Source organism: Salvelinus alpinus, chromosome 25 (assembly GCF_045679555.1).
Source record: "Salvelinus alpinus chromosome 25, SLU_Salpinus.1, whole genome shotgun sequence".
In the NCBI taxonomy this organism is placed as follows: Eukaryota; Metazoa; Chordata; class Actinopteri; order Salmoniformes; family Salmonidae; genus Salvelinus; species Salvelinus alpinus.
Genome location: NC_092110.1, coordinates 30770178 through 30790043, shown reverse-complemented (window position 1 = coordinate 30790043; position 19866 = coordinate 30770178). Strand labels below are relative to the sequence as shown.

Sequence of the window (19866 nt, the reverse complement as noted above, 5' to 3'; positions counted from 1 at the left end):
GCAGCGATCGGTTGAAAAGCATGCGTTTGGTCAATCAACATTCAGCCAATCAGCATTCAGGGCTCGAACCCCCAGTTTATAATGTTATTTATCTACCTTAGTTGAATGCTCTGTCACTCTGGATAAGAGCATCTGCTAAATTACCAAAATGTTAATGTATATGTCAAAATTAACAACTGCAAAGCACACTGGGAATTGTCATTGGCCTTATTTTGGGGCGGAGCTCATTAGAGTAATACTCAGCATGCTTTGCAATTGTTCATTTTTACATATACATGTAGTTAATTTAGCAGACGCTCTTTTTACATCATAGTGCCATCAGATTTTTTATACCAATGTAGGGTGAAAGGGGGCAACAAAATTGTGAACCACTATAAAGAAATGGTATAGAAAAGTATTTTGTATTTTGACAATAGAAATTACAGGTTGTGTAGTTCAGCCCAGTGTAATACAACACACAAAATACTCAGAAGTAATTCAAATATGTATTTCAAATACAAATAACAGAAATACTACCCATCTCTGAGTATTTGTAGTAGATTTTCACCTACTCATGTAGACAAATTAAGATAATAGCTAATTTTGGATTATATATTTTTTTACATTCTGAAAACAATGTTGGATCCATTGGTTGAATCAGTGGTACCTGAGGTCAGGTAAGTGCGCACAACATTGTATCGCCCTCTTGCGGTGACTCTACTAGACATAGTGTTCTACTCCAATGGTTCGCAACCTTTTTCGCTTACTGTACCACCAACTGAATTTAGCTCTGCCTGGAGTACCCTCTCATGCGTGAAGTACCCCCTCATGCGTATTTTGACAGTAAGCCTATGGCCTCATGAGTCCTCTCAAGTACCCACCGTGGATAGGCCAAGTACCCCTGGTTGGGAACCTATGTTCTACTCTGCTTAAGTGGTGGAACACACATACGCACGTTTTGAACCGTTTTATTCATACCTTTCAAAAAGGGCATCACTATCACTTTACCTCCACAAAATGTGAGAAAAGGAATAAAGTAAGTATTTGGTCAGCTTTTTTCCATCTTATTTTAATATTTTTTTCCCTCATAACAAAATACAAAACATAGCAAGGAATAAAAAAGAAAGAAACAAAAAACAGGTTTTAGTCTATGTTAGAAAATGCTAAACATTGTCTCAGACAGTACAAGTCAGACCAAATACTTGAAATGTGTCCATCCACTAGCACTTAGACAAGCAAGCCTCACTTCAATCACCTGCTGTTTTACAGAGCATGCCATACTTAATCATTCTAATTGTGTTCTTTTTTTGTGCCACACATATTCCTTAATAAAAGTCTACCTAGAACTAAAATTTGACATGGGCAATAAAATAGTTTGTTGAAAAAAACAACATTTTACAACATAAAAGGGACATGTTGCCCTTGCATTAGACTTGATTGTGAAGGTGACCACAGTCCATTCTGTTGTTCATCTCATTTTAAAACACACGTTAAAGACATGACTCATAAATAAAATGTACCGGTACCTTCTACTCTAATATCATTCAAAGGGAACAAAATAGTGCCTTATGATTCTATGGAAGCAGAAATAGAAGATATTTACATGACAGTCAAGCTAGGTTGGGCTGGCCTGGTTCCATGGTCCTCTGCTCTCTATTACGCCACACTAACGCAACATAGTTATGTCAGGCCAGGGGTGTATTCAGAAGTTGGAAACAGAAAACATAAAACATTTACCCCGAACGGAAAACGTTTTGCAACGGAAACTGTAGTTTCTATTGGACATATTCCGGTAAGTCCCTCACCATTTCGTTCTGTTTGCTTCTGTTTGGTTCCTAGCGAATACACCCCAGGTTCATAATACCACAGTACCTTAAGAAAGTATTCACAGGCCTACACACAATACCCCATAATGTCAAAGTGGAATTATGTTTTTCAAAATGTTTACAAATTACTTAAACATTTAAAGTTGAAATGTCTTGAGTCAATAATTATTCAATCCCTTGGTTATAGCAAGCCTAAGTAAGTTCAGGAGTACAAATTTGCTTAACAAGTCACGTAATAAGTTGCATGGACTCACTCTGTGTGCAATAATAGTGTTTAACGTGATTTTTTAATGACTACCTCATCTCTGTACACCACACATACAGTTATCTGTCCCTCAGCCGAGCAGTGAATTTCAAACACAGATTCAACCACAAAGACCAGGGAGGTTTTCTAATGCTTCGCAAAGAAGGGCACATATTGGTAGAAGGGTAAAAAATAAAAAAAGCAGACATTAAAAACCCCTTTGAGCATGGTGAAGTTATTAATTACACTTCAGATGGTGTATCAATACACACAGTCATTAGAAAGATACAGGCGTCCTTCCTAACTCAGTTACTGGAGAGAAAGGAAACCACTCAGGGATTTCACCTTGAGGCCAATGGTGACTTTAAAACAGTTAGAGTTTAATGGCTGTGATAAGAGAAAACTGAGGATGGATCAACAACATTGTAGTTACTCCACAATACTAACCTAATTGACAGAGTGAAAATAAGGAAGCCTGTACAGGTTTTTTATTTATTTAAATGCATCCTGTTTGCAACAAGGCACTAAAGTAATACTGCAAAAAATGTGGCAAAGCAATTAACTTTATTTGTCCTGAATACAAAGTGTTATGTTTGTCCTGAATACAAAGTGTTTACCACTCTTCATATTTTCAAGCATAGTGGTGGCTGCATCATGTTAGGGGTATGCTTGTAATCATTAAGGACTGGGGAGTTTTTCAGGGTAAAAAAAATAAACAGAATGTAGCTAAGCACAGGTAAAGTCCTAGAGGAAAACCTGCTTCAGTCTGCTTTCCACCAGACACTGGAAGATTAATTCACCTTTCAGCAGCACAATAACCTAAAATACAAGGCCAAATCTACACTGAAGTTACTTACCAAGAAGACAGTGAATGTTCCTGAGTGGCCAAGTTGCAGTTTTGACTTAAATGTACTTGAAAATATATGGCAAGATCTGAAAATGGTTATCTATCAATGATCAACAACCAATTTGACAAAGCTTGAAGAATTTTGAAAAGAATCATGGGCAAATGGGGACCCCAAGTGGTGCAGCGGTCTAAGGCACTGCATCTCAGTGCTAGAGGCGTCACTACAGACCCTGGTTTGATTCCAGGCTGTATTACAACTGGCCGTGATTGGGAGTCCCATAGGGCGGCGCACAATTGGCCCAGCGTCGTCCGGGTTAGGGTTTGGCCCGGGGGGCTAAGCCGTCATTGTAAATAAGATTTTCTTCTTAACTGACTTGCCTAGTTAAATAAAGGTTACATAAAATAAATAAATAAAAATGTTGCTCAACCAGGTGTGGAAAGCCGTTAGAGACTTACCTAGAAAGACTCACAGCTGTAATCACTGCCAAAGGTACTTCTACAAAATATTGCCTCAGGGGTGTGAATACTTATCTAAATGTGATTTTTCTGTATTTCATTTTCAATACATTTGCAAACATTTCTAAAAACATGTTTTCACTTTGTCATTATGGGGTACTGTGTGTAGATGGGTGAGCTTAAAAAAATGATTTCATCCATTTTGAATTCAGGCGGTAACACAACAAAATCCAGGTGTAGCAATTTCTTTTGAAGGCACCTTCAATAATGAGCCTTGTCAGTCGGTTTATACTGCTTATACACCGAGTAAAAATATGAGAGTTGACAATAATAACTCTTTCAACACACCACCCCACTCTAGGCTATGTACCACATGACTGTTGAAATCGTAGACAGTAGTAACATTTACTTCAGCCTGATTTAAATGCTTCTCTGAGAAGTCAGGGTTATTCCACTGTGTTGGTCCCAAAATACATTTAGGCCTAATCTACAGTTCAATTCAATAAATACAACAAAAACAACAGTTATATACTATTGTGGTTCTCTCCAATATGCAATTATTAGACAAACAGTAAACACACACACAACATACACAGGGTGCTCCCCTATTGAAACATTTCACTCCTGGACTTACATGATCAATCTGGTCCTTAGCAGCTTCGTCTGAATGAGCCCAGCTTAAATATTCCAGTGGAACTCACACAAAGCACTGATTCAAGACAATTTGATTTCCAAATGTAAATAAAAGTATGCACCTTGACAGTTCAAAAAATAAAACCAACAAAAATGACCCCATCCACAAAAAAAGGACTACCTTTTATAACAGTTCTACAATCAAATTAATTTCAAAAGTATTTACAATAAACAACTAAAGGCCTTAAATCGTTACTTAAATTTCATTACTATGGAATCTTAAGCACTTTAAAGCATGGTACTGTAGAATAAAATCATGTCTATTTGTTGGACTGTGTCACTGTCAATATGGGGCCTTCCAGGCCTTACAAAAGGAATTTGAGCCTTTAGCGCCAAATTCCTAGTTCTATTGCTAACAGTAGGTTATCAGTGGTGGTGAGGAGAACTTCTAGTTCTATTGCTAACAGTAGGTTATCAGAGGTGTTGAGGAGAACTTCTAGTTCTATTGCTAACAGTAGGTTATCAGTGGTGGTGAGGAGAACTTCTAGTTCTATTGCTAACAGTAGGTTATCAGTGGTGGTGAGGAGAACTTCTAGTTCTATTGCTAACAGTAGGTTATCAGAGGTGTTGAGGAGAACTTCTAGTTCTATTGCTAACAGTAGGTTATCAGTGGTGGTGAGGAGAACTTCTAGTTCTATTGCTAACAGTAGGTTATCAGTGGTGGTGAGGAGAACTTCTAGTTCTATTGCTAACAGTAGGCTATCAGAGGTGTTGAACGAGAACTCCTAGTTCTATTGCTAACAGTAGGCTATCAGTGGTGGTGAGGAGAACTTCTAGTTCAATTGCTAACAGTAGGCTATCAGAGGTGTTGAACGAGAACTCATAGTTCTATTGCTAAAAGTAGACTATCAGAGGTGTTGAACGAGAACTCATAGTTCTATTGCTAACAGTAGGCTATCAGTGGTGGTGAGAACTCCTAGTTCTATTGCTAACAGTAGGCTATCAGAGGTGTTGAACGAGAACTCATAGTTCTATTGCTAACAGTAGGCTATCAGAGGTGTTGAACGAGAACTCATAGTTCTATTGCTAACAGTAGGCTATCAGAGGTGTTGAACGAGAACTCATAGTTCTATTGCTAACAGTAGGCTATCAGAGGTGTTGAACGAGAACTCATAGTTCTATTGCTAACAGTAGGCTATCAGTGGTGGTGAGAACTCCTAGTTCTATTGCTAACAGTAGGCTATCAGTGGTGGTGAGAACTCCTAGTTCTATTGCTAATAGTAGGCTATCAGTGGTGGTGAGAACTCCTAGTTCTATTGCTAATAGTAGGCTATCAGTGGTGGTGAGAACTCCTAGTTCTATTGCTAACAGTAGGCTATCAGAGGTGGTGAGGAGAACTTCTAGTTCTATTGCTAACAGTAGGCTATCAGAGGTGTTGAACGAGAGCTCAAAGTTCTATTGCTAACAGTAGGCTATCAGAGGTGTTGAACGAGAACTCATAGTTCTATTGCTAACAGTAGGCTATCAGACGTGTTGAACGAGAACTCATAGTTCTATTGCTAACAGTAGGCTATCAGAGGTGTTGAACGAGAACTCATAGTTCTATTGCTAACAGTAGGCTATCAGTGGTGGTGAGAACTCCTAGTTCTATTGCTAATAGTAGGCTATCACTGGTGGTGAGAACTCCTAGTTCTATTGCTAACAGTAGACTATCAGTGGTGGTGAGAACTCCTAGCTCTATTGCTAATAGTAGGCTATCAGTGGTGGTGAGAACTCCTAGTTCTATTGCTAACAGTAGGCTATCAGTGGTGGTGAGAACTCCTAGTTCTATTGCTAATAGTAGGATATCAGAGGTGTTGAAAACAGGGTCATGTTCAGGAGGATGCAATATACTGAACGTTGCAGATAGAACTCATGAATGGAGCGGACATATTGAAGGTGCCTTACTCTAAGTGTCTGAAAGGTAGGTTTGTTCTACACAGTAATGTTTTTACATTGCTGTGTAGTATCTTTAAGCGCTTTGAGCTGGGTTCACTCAGACAAACCTGCTAAGGACCAGGTTGATCATGTAAGTCCAAGAGTGAAATGTTTAATGTTGGCAGTTAAAACCCATTTTTCCAAGAATTGTTTATTGGAGAGAACCACATTGATGTAAAACTGTGGTTTTTGTTCTACTTCTTGAATGGAACTGTGGCGCAACTGCGGTCCCTCATGCTGAGTTCAGACCCCCACCCCCATCGGATGTAAAAAAATACTGCGTACAACAAACCTGCCTTTCGGACACGTAGTGTAAGGAATCATGTCAGCTCTATTCAGGACAGTTCTATCCCAGAGTGATCCTAATTGCGTGCCATTCTACACATTTAGCCATGGGGTGTAGAGAACATTTTGCAATTTTATAACTGATTTCATGCCATTCTATTCATTTTGCCATGGGGCAGAGAGGAAAATTTGCTGTTTTTAATATGATATCTGAGTGAGACTGACTAACAAAATTCACGGGGGCCCTCCGGGAGGTAATTCAACCATGATTACATTTTAGATAGCTGGCCGCTAGACTAATTTACCAATCTAAAACATTTTAGCTGACATGGGCTAATTGAGTGACTATCAGCGACTGACATTACAAACAATAAACTGCTGATCAACAACCAAATTTTTAAATTGGTCCGAGGGCCTTCAGTTGCCCATCCCTGATCTGAATGTTAGATAACTCTACTGAACGTGCCCCATGGAATGGCCCATCTGCTCTGGTACGGAGTACTGAGTAAGTGACCACTTAATATAGATAAAGGAGTGCCTTACTGAAGGACGGCCTTGGTCTTTAGATTGGATGTATGCGCAACTGATGCAGGATATAGCAAGACATTTTATTCATTTTAACAAGACAGCTACTCTATCTGAGACGGTGCTTCTCATATCAAAGGCTTTTCTAACACCTTTGACATTGAAAAATATGGATTCGCATACCAAGTAAGATGCACCATCGAGAGCCATTCCTGTGTTTATGTGGGCTGTCTGTTAGTTAAATTACACTTATATATATATTTTTAAGCATATCATTTTTTTTATTACAGCTTAAACTTCACTTTACTTACTAGAAACAAACGTATTTGCAGCAGGACTAGAATTACGACACCTCACAAATGCTATGTGTCTAAAGTGAGTGCTAGCCTCTCCTGATTCTTAAAAACATAAAACAACATAATATAAAGCAAAGAATCGGAAAGAAATATCTATCATCATCATCATGATCGTTGTAGTAAAAAGTACATCTTTACAGATAAAAACACAGAACCCTGAAAAGTTTTTTAAGAGACATCACATGCTGGATGAAAGCCAAAGTTTCTGAAGGCGAATGCTTGAGAGCTCCGGCTCTGAAACGTAAAAGCAATACAAATATACAAAATCAAAACGCAGAAAGTAAAGGAGCCCAGAAAGCGTTTGTTGTCTTTGTCTCAGAACCGGCAGTCCATCTCAGCAGTGGAATGCTCTTTCTTCCTAAAACGAAGGAAGAGGAGAGGAAAAAGGAGGAGGGGGAGAAGGTAAAATGGAGCGTAACGGGAGTTGACGCCTATGCGCCGGGGTGGACGGGGTTTGTAGTGAGGGGGTGTGTCTGTGTGCTGTCAGTCAGTCTCTCTACCGCACATGCTCAGTAGTATCCTGGGTGGTACTGTTGGCTCCATGGCTTCTGGTTCCAGAACTAAAGATGGAAGACAGAGGTTAAAGGTAAGAGTTTTGAACCATTCCATTGGTCCTAAGGTGCAAACATTGCCCAGCCTGTGCTGCGCTACGTCCAGCTACATCAGGAGCAGTACATACCCCCTGCTGCCAGCTCTGGTTGAAGGCCTGGGCCTTGTTCATGCCAAAGTTGCTGTTCTTGTTGAAGCTGCGATTGTTGCCTCCTCTGCCTCTGAACTTCTGCGGAAAACACAACGGCCATCAGACACCTGGGACTGCCAGCTGACCTCCAGTATGATTGGTGGGTTATACAAATGTACTGTATGTTGTTGTTATATTCAGAAAACTACATAGAAATTAAATAATCCAACAATCCACTCCAGCTGATAAGAGTCAGACTCGGTGTAGTCCTAGTCAAGGACACTATCAGGTATAGTAACTAGTGACCCACCTGTGTGAAATTGCCCCTGTTGTCCCCACGTCCTCTTCCACCTCCTCCTCCGCGGGTCATGCTGCCTCGGTGCATATTGCCTCCCCTATTACCCCCCATGTTCCCCATGTTGCCCCTTCCAGGACCCCCCCTGGGTGCACCCCCCCTGCTGGGCATGCCCCCGCTCCCCCTGTTGAAGTTGCCCCGGTTGGAGAAGCCCCCTCGGAAGGCCGGAGGAGGGAGGAAACCTCTGGGGGGACGACTGAATCCACCACGAGGTCCTGGGCCTGGGCAGAGACAAACACACAGATCAATATATATTGTACATACCAAGTACACAAACATACACCTCAAGTATTAGAGTTATTTACAGAGTCAAATACACATTGCTCACCTCCCCTGAAGTTGCCTCTGATCTGGAAGCCTCCTCTGCCCCCCCTCTGGCCCTGACCTCCTCCCCACTGCCCCTGCCCTCTGCCCCCACGGCCGCGGTGGTTGCCCCCTCTCTTGGGCGGCGTGCCCCCCTGGTTGGCCTTCTTCTCTGGGGGCAGGGCGGAGCGACTCTCCTCCTTGTACAAGTCCAGCAGCTTGGAGGCCTCATCCTTCTGCAGCTCCACGAAGCACACCTCACTGAAGCAATCCCCTGGCTCCGGCAGGGTGTAGATACCTACAGGAGGACAGGAGGGAAACAGACAGATATATCAACCCCTAACAAATCAGTCAGTCAGCCCGGAAAGAAGCGTCTGCCAAAGGACTCAAATGTAATGTAAGCTCTCATGTGTTATTGATACAGGTAACAGGTGTTATGGCTGTCAGGTATTCTAGGTTGTTGTAGCTCACCTTTCATCTTGAGTACGGCGTGCTCGGGGACGTCTTTACCGTCCGTCTCAGCTTTCTTCTGTGTCCTCTGCTTGTAGTCGTCGTCAGTAGGACACACCACCACGGCCTTCCTCTGGAAGCCTGCAAACAGACACATCTTCCTCCTCTGGGCCGGGGCCGACACATTGGTCTGACAGAGAGACAGAGACAGAGAGACAGAGAGACAGAGAGAGAGAGAGAGAGAGAGAGAGAGAGAGAGAGAGAGAGAGAGAGAGAGAGAGAGAGAGAGAGAGAAGAGAGACAGGTACCAGGGTTAAAGTCATATCCAACCATACACCTACTGAAATCATTCCATTCTCCCACTGCCATACAACCAAGTAGTATTTGTTTCTCATGATGATGCTGACTTAATCAAATGTTGTTTGTTTACAAGGCATCTAAATATTCAAAAATAACAACAATTGAACCGATACATAAAAACAAAAGCTTCAATGTGGGTAACCATGGTTACCTGGTCAAGGATGTAGTTGCGTTTTTTGCGTGCAGCGATCTCAATGAATTTTCCCAGGAAAAGAGGTGCACGCTGGGAGATGGCGGTGAGTTTGGTGACGTCCTTCATTTGGCGTTTCAGACTGGCGATCTGGCAAAGGAGAATAAAGAATTTTGAGGTACGGAATCATCTGACTTTGGGGTGAACTGTCCCTTCAAACTGAACTGACCCTTTAAGGTGAGGTGTCTTTTTAAGGTAAACTGTCCTGTCCCTTTAAGCTGAACTGCCTCTTTAAGGTGAGGTGTCTTTTTAAGGTGAACTGTCCTGTCCCTTTAAGCTGAACTGCTGAACTGTAGAACTGTCCTGTCCCTTTAAGCTGAACTGTAGAACTGTCCTGTCCCTTTAAGCTGAACTGCTGAACTGTAGAACTGTCCTGTCCCTTTAAGCTGAACTGTAGAACTGTCCTGTACCTTTAAGCTGAACTGCTGAACTGTAGAACTGTCCTGTCCCTTTAAGCTGAACTGTAGAACTGTCCTGTCCCTTTAAGCTGAACTGCTGAACTGTAGAACTGTCCTGTCCCTTTAAGCTGGACTGTAGAACTGTCCTGTCCCTTTAAGCTGGACTGTAGAACTGTCCTGTCCCTTTAAGCTGGACTGTAGAACTGTCCTGTCCCTTTCAGCATCACTCACCATCATCTTCTCCAGGATGGTGTTGGTTCCCAGGATGTTGTATTTCCCAGGGTGCTCCTGAGTGTGCTTGGTTACCCACGCCGTCTTCCCAGCGCCAGGCAGGCCTACCATCACGATCACCTGGGAGAGTAAGAGACATTTTAATCATGGCTGCAATGTAATGTGTCGTCAAATGTGGGATACAGAGTTGGAAATGGAAATTATGAAAACACCACATGGGCATTCAATAACATGAAAACCAGCACGCACTCACCTCACAGTCATCCTTGGTGTCGGGCCCCTTGGGGCCTCGGACCCTCTTGCTCACAGGGACCTGCTGTAGGAAGCTGTAGCCGGCCGGTGGGACGAACAGTGGCGCCTCCCTCTGGCCGAAGTTGAACTCTACAGCACAGTTGTGACAGAGGACGTGAGGGAAGAGCGGCCGTCCGTCCAGAGATGCCTTGTCCACCTTGAAGGCCACGCCTAGGTCCTTACCGTTCTTACTGAACGACAGCTCCACCTTCGAGCCTTCAAAGTTCTGCAGGAGAGAGGACGAACATCATCATCAGTGGAAAAAGCAGCAGCAGTTTAATCTGTTAGCTGATGTTTATTTTTTAACTGGCTAAAGTGTATATTTAGCTCTTTGAGCGAAATGTGACAAACAAAGGGATTATTAAAATATCTTACGATTAGGCATCCGACGACATCGTTTTCGTCGAAGCACTCTCCGAAGTCTTCTGTGACACAGTTGGTGGTTTTCTTCCCTTTGGCAGAGAAGGCATACGAGTGTTCCTCTTCTCCTGAGGACGTCAAAGCAGACAGACACACAGTCAGACAAGGAGCTACCATACAACAGCACAACACACCAGGGGTTTCCCTGAGCATATATCAGGAGTCCACTGAATTATATTGGTTGGTCTAATGGTTCACTCACCCAGTAACAGTGTTCCATTGGCTAGTGACCAGCCCACCAGAACCTCATGGATGTCCATGCCTTTACTGGAGATATGTTTCACTGGGATCTTCTCAATGATCTGGGGAGAACACACAGAGGGTGAGGTGTGTGTGTGCGTGTGTGTGTTTGTCATGATGTTCTGTTCAGACCATCATCATCATCATCAGTGGTTTTAGTATCTGTAAAGCACTTTGTGACAACTGCTGATGTAAAAAGGCATTTATAAAATAACTTGATCGATTGATTGACCACGTGTGTGTGTGTTGTTGATGATGATCTCTCCTCACCTTCATCTCAAAGCAGGCCTTGCCCTGAGCTACTCCGTAGGAAGCCCTGCCTCCAGCCCACAGGTAGGCAAAGCTCTCCATGGTGAGTGATGACGCGCTGTAACGGTCCCGGGACACCTTGAAGTGCAGGTCACTGTTATCTGTGGTTACACATGCACGCACGCACGCACACACACACACACACACACACACACAAACACTATTGTGAACTTCACAGTTCAAGTAGAAAATGTGCACTGCTGCAGGTGTTGTTCAATAATTGTACAAATTCTACCCACAGCTATCCAATCACAAATGTGGTCAGGTCTGTGTGTGTGTACTCACATGTGGACAGGTCTGTGTGTGTGTACTCACATGTGGTCTGTGTGTGTACTCACATGTGGACAGGCCTGTGTGGGTACTCACATGTGTACAGGTCTGTGTGTGTACTCACATGTGGTCAGGTCTGTGTGTGTGTACTCACATGTAGTCAGGTGTGTACTCACATGTGGTCAGGTCTGTGTGTGTGTACTCACATGTGGACAGGTATGTGTGTGTACTCACGTGGACAGGTCTGTGTGTGTGTACTCACATGTGGTCAGGTCTGTGTGTGTGTGTGTACTCACATGTGGTCAGGTGTGTACTCACATGTGGTCAGGTCTGTGTGTGTGTACTCACATGTGGTCTGTGTGTGTACTCACATGTGGTCAGGTGTGTACTCACATGTGGACAGGTCTGTGTGTGTACTCACATGTGGACAGGTCTGTGTGTGTACTCACAAGTGGTCAGGTCTGTGTGTGTACTCACATGTGGTCAGGTCTGTGTGTGTGAACTCACATGTGGTCAGGCGTGTACTCACATGTGGTCAGGTCTGTGTGTGTGTACTCACATGTGGTCAGGTCTGTGTGTGTGTACTCACATGTGGTCAGGTCTGTGTGTGTGTACTCACAGGTGTCCAGGCAGACAGTGCTGTCGTCAAACTCCTCATCCTCTTCCTCCAGGGGGGGCTGGGGGGACTTGGCCCTGTAAGAGAGAAGATGAAGGGGTGAAGGGTCAGCCCAGGGAGGACACTGGAGGGACATGTCTCTCACTCAAGTGGGCAAACCTAGGCAGGAAATACCAACAACGAACAGTGAGCCATTTTACTCATGTATAAAAAAACAGATAATGAAAGAAAAGCATTGCAAGTTTGAATTTTGTAAAATTAGTGTGGGAGAGGTGATTAAAAACATGATTGTTATCGATCAATAATGACAAACCTCCTAGCATTGACAACTTCGATGGAAAGCTACTGAGGATGGTAGCTGACTCTATAGCCACTCTTATCTGTCATATCTTTAATCTGAGCATAGAGGAAAGTCTTTGTCCTCAGGCCTGGATGGAAGCCAAAGTCATTCCACTACCCAAGAGTGATAAAGCGGCCTTTACTGGTTCTAACAGCAGACCTATCAGCTTAATGCCAGCTCTTAGCAAACTGTTGGAAAGAATTGTGTTTGAACAAATACAATGCTATTTCACTGTAAACAAATTAACAACAGACTTTCAGCATGTTTATAGAGAAGGGCACTATCGTGGATTCAGAGCTATCCATCTAATAGAACTCTATCTAATAGGGTATTCCTAATGGAAGCTTCTCTAATGTCAAACATGTAAAGTGTGGTGTACCGCAGGGGAGCTCTCTAGGCCCTCTACTCTTTTCTATTTTTACCAATAACCTGCCACTGGCATTAAACAAAGCATGTGTGTCCATGTGCTGATGATTCAACTATATATGCATCAGCAACCGCAGCTAATGAAGTCACTGAAACCCTTAACAAAGAGTGGCAGTCTGTTTGGGAATGGGTGGCCATGGTCCTGAACATCTCTAAAATTAAGAGCATTGCATTTGGTACAAATCATTCCCTAAATTCTAGACCTCAGCTGAATCTGGTAATGAATGGTGTGGCTGTTGAACAAGTTGAGGAGACTAAATGACTTGGTGTTACCTTAGATTGTAAACAGCCATGCTCAAAACATATAGATTCAATGATTGTAAAGATGGGGAGAGTGCTGTCCGTAATAAAGAGATGATCTGCTTTTTTGACACCACACTCCACAAAGCAACTCACACCCCCAAACACCTAGATCCCCTGAATGCAGCTCACTCTCCAGATTCCAATCACCTGAATTCTAATCACCTGTTCACACACCTGTATGTCATTATCACACACTATTTACTTCAGTTCTTTGCACCCCATCACTGTGAGGTATTATTTGTTTTGTGACGCATGGCTTTCGGAGCTCTGTTTTTCCCATGATTTACTCCTCCCGTATATGATAGTTTTTGCCTGCCTCACTAACGACGCCTTTTGCCTATTCCCTTCCTGTACTTCAGCCTATCGGATTTCCTATTATCTACCTATTGCCTGATCTCCCGGACTACCATACTAGCCTTTTCCCTGCCTGTACTGTTGTCCTTTTGGACCCTCTGTGTTTGACCTTCTGCCTGTCCCTGGACCCAGCTACCTGCCTCCTCCTCTGGTCCTTTGCATTAAACACCTGCTGCGCCCTGCGCTTGAAACCAGCTCTCTGTCTCCCCTCGTGTTCATTACAACATGCGCCGAATACAACAGGTGTAGTAGACCTTACAGTGAAATGCTTACTTACGAGCCCCTAACCAACAATGCAGTTTAAAAAATACGGATAAGAATAAGAAATAAAAGTAACATTAAAGAGCAGTAGTAAAATAACAATAGTGAGACTATATACAGGGGGGTACTGGTACAGAGTAAATGTGCGGGGGCACCGGTTAGTTGAGGTATTATGCACATGTAGGTAGAGTTATTAAAGTGACTATGCATAGATGACAACAACAGAGAGTAGCAGCGGTGTAAAAGAGATGGGGGGGGGGGGGGGGCAAATAGTTTGGGTAGCCATTTGATTAGATGTTCAGGAGTCTTATGGCTTGGGGGTAGAAGCTGTTTTGAAGCCTCTTGGACCTAGACTTGGCGCTCCGGTACCGCTTGCCGTGCGGTAGCAGAGAGAACAGTCTATGACTAGGGTAGCTGGAGTCTTTGACAATTCTTAGGGCCTTCCTCTGACACTGCCTGGTATAGAGGTCCTGGATAGCAGGAAGCTTGGCCCCAGTGATGTACTGGTCCGTTCGCACTAACCTCTATAGTGTCTTGCGGTCGGAGGCCGAGCAGTTGCCGTATCAGGCAGTGATGCAACCAGTCAGGATGCTCTTGATGGTGCAGCTGCAGAACCTTTTGAGGATCTGAGGACCCATGCCAAATTTTTTCAGTCTCCTGAGGGGGAATAGGTTTTGTCGTGCACTCTTCACGACTGTCTTGGTGTGCTTGGACCATGTTAGTTTGTTGGTGATGTGGACACCATGGAACTTGAAGCTCTCAACCTGCTCCACTACAGCCCTGTCGATGAGAATGGGCGCGTACTCGGTCCTCTTTTTCCTGTAGTCCACAATCATCTCCTTTGTCTTGATCACGTTGAGGGAGAGGTTGTTGTCCTGGCACCACACGGCCAGGTCTCTGCCTGGCACCACACAGCCAGGTGAGGCCATGCCTCGTCATTGTCGGTGATTAGGCCTACCACTGTTGTGTCATCGGCAAACTTAATGATGGAGATGGCGTCGTGCCTGGCCATGCAGTCATGAGTGAACAGGGAGTACAGGAGGGGACTGAGCACGCACACCCGTGAGGGGCCCCTGTGTTGTGGATCAGCGTGGCGGATGTGTTGTTACCTACCCTTACTACCTGGGGGCGGCACATCATCAAGTCCAGGATCCAGTTGGAGAGGGAGGTGTTTAGTTCCAAGGTCCTTAGCTTATTGATGAGCTTTGAGGGCAATATGGTGTTGAACGCTGAGCTGTAGTCAATGAATAGCATTCTCACATAGGTGTTCCTTTTGTCCATGTGGGAAAGGGCAGTGTGGAGTGCAATAGAGATTGCATCATCTGTGGATCTGTTGGGGCGGTATGCAAATTGGAGTGGGTCTAGGGTTTCTGGGATAATGGTGTTGATGTGAGCTATGACCAGCCTTTCAAAGCACTTCATGGCTACAGACGTAAGTGCTACGGGTCGGTAGTCATTTAGGCAGTTTACCGTAGTGTTCTTGGGCACAGAGACTATGGTGGTCTTCTTAAAACATGTTGGTATTACAGACTCGGACAGGGAGAGGTTAAAAATATCAGTGAAGACACTTGCCAGTTGGTCAGCGCATGCTCGCAGTACACGTCCTGGTAATCCGTCTGGTCATGCGGCCTTGTGAATGTTGACCTGTTTAAAGGTCTTACTCACATCAGCTACGGAGAGCATGATCACACAGTCTTCCGGAACAGCTGGTGCTCTCATGCATGTTTCAGTGTTGTTTTCCTCGAAGCGAGCATAGAAGTAGTTTTGCTCATCTGGCAGGCTTGTCTCACTGGGCAGCTCTCGGATGTGCTTCCCTTTGTAGTCTGTAATGGTTTGCAAGCCCTGCCACATCCGACAAGCGTCAGAGCCGGTGTAGTACAATTCGATCTTAGTCCTGCATTGATGCTTTTCCTGTTTGATGGTTCGTCTGAGGGCAAAGCGGGATTTCTTATAAACTTCCGGGTTAAAGTCCCGCTCCTTGAAAGCGTCAGCTTTTAGCTCAGTGCGGATGTTGCCTGTAATCCATGGCTTCTGGTTGGGGTATGTACGTACAGTCACTGTGGGGACGACGTCATCGATGCACTTATTGACGAAGCCAATGACTGATGTGGTGTACTCCTCAATGCCATCGGAGGAATCCCAGAACATATTCCAGTCTGTGCTGGCAAAACAGTGCTGTAGCTTAGCATCTGTTTCATCTGACCATGTTTTTATTGATCTAGTCACTGGTGCTTCCTGCTTTCATTTTTGCTTGTAAGCAGGAATCAGGAGGATAGGATTATGGTCAGATTTTTCAAATGGAGGGCGAGGGAGAGCTTTGTATGATACTCTGTGTGTGGAGTAAAGGTGGTCCAGAGTTTTTTTCCCTCTGGTTGCACATTTAACATGCTGATAGAAATGAGGTAAAACTAATTTAAGTTTCCCAGCATTAAAATCCCCGGCTACTAGGAGCGCCGCCTCTGGGTGAGCGTTTTCTTGTTTGCTTATGGCAGAATAGAGCTCATTCAATGCGGTCTTAGTGCCAGCCTCTGACTGTGGTGGTATGTAAACAGCTACAATTATTGTCCAGTCATATGGTCAAGTGCTGCAAAGAAAGACCTAGTTAAGCTGCAGTTGGCCCAGAACAAAGTGGCACGTCTTGCTCTTCATTGTAATCAGATGGCTAATACTAATACTATGCATGCCAGTCTCTCTTGCCTAAGAGTTGAGGAAAGACTGACTGCACCACCTCTTGTTTTTATAAGAAACGTGTTGGATATTCCAAATTGTCTTCTGTCTGTAATGTCTTTTTTGTTATTTGTTGGACCCCAGTAAGACTAGCTGTCGCCATTGGTGTCGGCTAATGGGGATCCTAATAAATCAAACCACTCTCAGAATTAAAAACAAAACCTATCATTGTAATCTATCAAATGTTGCTTTCGGGGCCTTTGAGTCTCAACTAGAGAATAATCTAGGGGAAAGACTGCACTAGGCTACATTTTGACCAGTTCTGGCAGGATTTACCAACAATCACAAGAACAACAGAACTATAACTATTCCTATACTTTAGATGAGGATGCCCACACTAGAAAACTGTCAAGTTATTTAGCTCTGTTTGCCGTTAGGAAAGCTGTGTGATAGAGTTATTTTTCAAAAATCCTGAATCATATAGGTCTAAAATTAAGTTCTAAAAACACTGACATTAGATTTGTTGAGCTACAGAATAGCTGTATATCTGCTAACCAGTGAAGCTGTTTATAACACATGTATCAAAGACAATGGCCTGTAAGGAGAGAATTTAATCAATATTAGAGGCCAATAATCAATCACTCTCACTCACTCACACTTTTATTGCATCCTACCATTGGGAAAAAATAAAGCATATAAATGTTGCCCAAGTTTAACACAACTGGACCGACAGAGAGAGACAGGCAGATACTTAATTGGTGCACTTGTTCTACAGACAACGCCCCGCCCCCCACCCACCTTCTTTGTCCCACCGCGCCTCTCTTTTGTCCCACAGCGTGTGGGTCAGGCACCCTCCCAGCGGCATCCAGACCTTCCCATTCAATATAGCATCGCTGCAGACCACCCCATAACCATTCCATCACTAACTAGCTATAGCACCAACCACCATTATCTACACTACAGTTGGGCTTTGCATGCATATTGTCAACCCTGTATTCAGTAATAACAGGTTATAGTAAGGTAATACCCATGTAGAGGTAAATGGAAAAAAATATGTTTCTTAGCAGCAGGGGTCAGGGGTAGCATTAAGGACTGTGTTGGCTGTTAATGTCAACACAGCAGTTCGATAAGGCAGAGAGCTGGGAGTTGTGCAGGCCAGAGTGACTCGGAGCTAACCGAGGGTTAACCCGGCTACTGCACCATCCTTACCGGCTGTACTTGCTTTCTTCAATAAACTCAAAGTAGCCCCTTCCATGTTCCTCCCGGCGTCTCTTAACACCCTTCTTATTCTTCTGCTCAGCGCTCGTGTCTTTGTCCGCATCCCCTTTGGAAATAAAACAATAACAAAGCAGGTATTGAGGTGCGTCCCGCCCCCCAAGTGTAGGACCCAGGTGTTACATGATGGTCCACACAGTTCAGCTAGGTGGCTCCTAACAGTTAGGTGTTTTGATTTGTCAGGTATCTACATTTTGCAAAGTTGCAATGTATGGACTACAAAGGGAAGAGTAGATCCATGAGTGGAGTGGAGCCATGAATAACAAGGGGCCATCAAGAGCAATAACAATACCCCCTTTAATACCAGTTAGTACCCCCCCCTTTAATACCAGTTCGTACCCCCCCTCCCCCAATAGAAATGGATATTGATGTGTGTGAAGCACCACACATTTTCAGTTTCTACAGCCATGACAGCCTTGACCAAATATTAACTTAGTATTTACCGTGTTGATAAAATAAAAAAAATGTTTAAAAAATAAACAAAAAAATAAAGCTAGATACGACTTGCAGCTAGCTAGATAACTTGTCTTTCACATTTCCTAAAACCAACGTTATTAACCTAGGCTATGCGCTTAGACGTATTTATACCTATGGAATAACAAACCGTCTCACGGAAAAGATAGTCAGCCTGCTGCGTTCTCTCTCGCCAGTAGGAGCCACTGTTTACCACTTTAGCAGCTAATGGTAGCTAGCTAGCCAACGACCATCTGCACACCGGCAAGCGCATCTATGTCTGCCGCTTGAAGAAATGCAAACCCGGAACACAAAACCATTGCGTAAAAACATACACCTGTCAAGTGCAGCCGTACAAAAGCGTATTGTCTACAATTAGCTAGCTACATGGATCCTGACAGAAGTTCCGACATAGCTGGCAAGCTTAGCAGGCTAACCAGTTGACCTATCTTTGATTCTGAACTGTCATGCAAGACGTGAACTCTAGCCGCTGCTGCAACCATGGCAGCAGGGTCGATTAGCTGGCTTGCATCGCTTACCCTCTCGAGGGAGAGTCCCTAGTACAGCATCATCATCATCGAATTTATCCATCTCCTCATCATCATCATCTTCTTCTTTCAGTAGAGCATCTTCATCCTCGTCCGATTTATCCATATCTACTCCCGCATCCTCCTCTTCCCCCATATTATCGTCGATATTGGCGCATTCTTTCTCTGCTTTCCCTTCGCACCTATCTTCATCCTCTACTCCGCCCGCCTCCATCCTCTCCTCAACCAGGTCTTCATCCAAGTCCTCCTCGCCCATGTCATTCAGGCCAACAGCCCCTTCGCCTTGGCTGCCGTTCTCCCCGGCCTCAGCTCCTCTGGCTAGAGCCTCTTCATTCAGCGCGGCCTGCAGCCGGTCCATAAGATCCGCCTTCAGCCCCTTGTCCGACAGCAGCCTCTGCTTCAACTCGTCCTTCAACTCGTTTACCTTTAACTTCTTCACGTTGATATTGTTCATTGTGCTATCTATTAAATAATTAAATAAATATCGATACAATTCGATAAAAATCCCTATTGTCGACTGTGTTTTTGAAATTCGAAACACGAAGATAATAGCCCAGTGCACAGATGGCCGACTTGGTGATAGCAGTCGCCTATAATTTCCACTGCGCCAAGCCCGCACCCTTTCTAAGCACGTCCCACTACTGACATCTGTGCTGCTGCTGAGAGCGTGCCAAGGGCAGTAATATAGCCCTACCGTAATGACTCGAATAAACCAGTCAGATTTTTCCTTTAGTCTCCTACCACATAACAGCCGTGCATCCATACAATGGCTTTTATATGTCGTTGTGGCCAAAGTCTACCGTCATTATTGACAATATGAAGCGAATATTTTTCACAATTCGTTACGTGCAATAGAAATATACACTTATTTTATTAATGAGACATTAGAACACATAAACTGACATTCACTGTCAGTGTGGTCAGAACCTTATCTCTGGCCTATATCTCTAACTGCTAAAATCAACTAGGACCACATTCAGTTGCCAAACGTTGTCGAAC

At 43.9% G+C, this 19866-nt stretch overlaps 1 protein-coding gene across 2 annotated transcripts; it reads right to left on the bottom strand.

Annotated features, from left to right (window-relative positions):
* Window positions 1-1020: 1020 nt before the first annotated feature.
* Window positions 1021-19523, bottom strand: hnrnpua (heterogeneous nuclear ribonucleoprotein Ua). 2 transcript variants are annotated; one of them, XM_071366445.1, is made up of 14 exons: window positions 18859-19523; window positions 17801-17915; window positions 12244-12317; window positions 11316-11455; window positions 11008-11107; window positions 10761-10873; window positions 10348-10611; window positions 10095-10214; window positions 9427-9555; window positions 8937-9105; window positions 8491-8763; window positions 8118-8383; window positions 7808-7906; window positions 1021-7688 (listed from the first exon to the last, which is right to left on the bottom strand). In XM_071366445.1, exons 1-14 carry the CDS (start codon window positions 19319-19321, stop codon window positions 7638-7640), a joined length of 2376 nt encoding a protein of 791 aa, XP_071222546.1. In that variant the 5' UTR covers window positions 19322-19523; the 3' UTR covers window positions 1021-7637. The 2 variants fall into 2 exon arrangements, with proteins under 2 accessions (XP_071222546.1, XP_071222547.1); XM_071366446.1 differs by having other exon boundaries at window positions 7808-7903.
* Between the last annotated feature and the right edge of the window lie 343 nt (window positions 19524-19866).

What these genes read in the sequence shown, in the direction of transcription:
- hnrnpua (XM_071366445.1), bottom strand. Translation starts at nt 19,321, where the DNA reads ATGAACAATATCAACGTGAAGAAGTTAAAGGTAAACGAGTTGAAGGAC. An exon ending in ATGTCGTCGGATGCCTAATC is followed by an intron (nt 10,612 to 10,760) that starts GTAAGATATTTT and finishes TCTCTCCTGCAG; the next exon opens with AACTTTGAAGGCTCGAAGGT. An exon ending in GCAACTACATCCTTGACCAG is followed by an intron (nt 9,106 to 9,426) that starts GTAACCATGGTT and finishes TCTCTCTGTCAG; the next exon opens with ACCAATGTGTCGGCCCCGGC.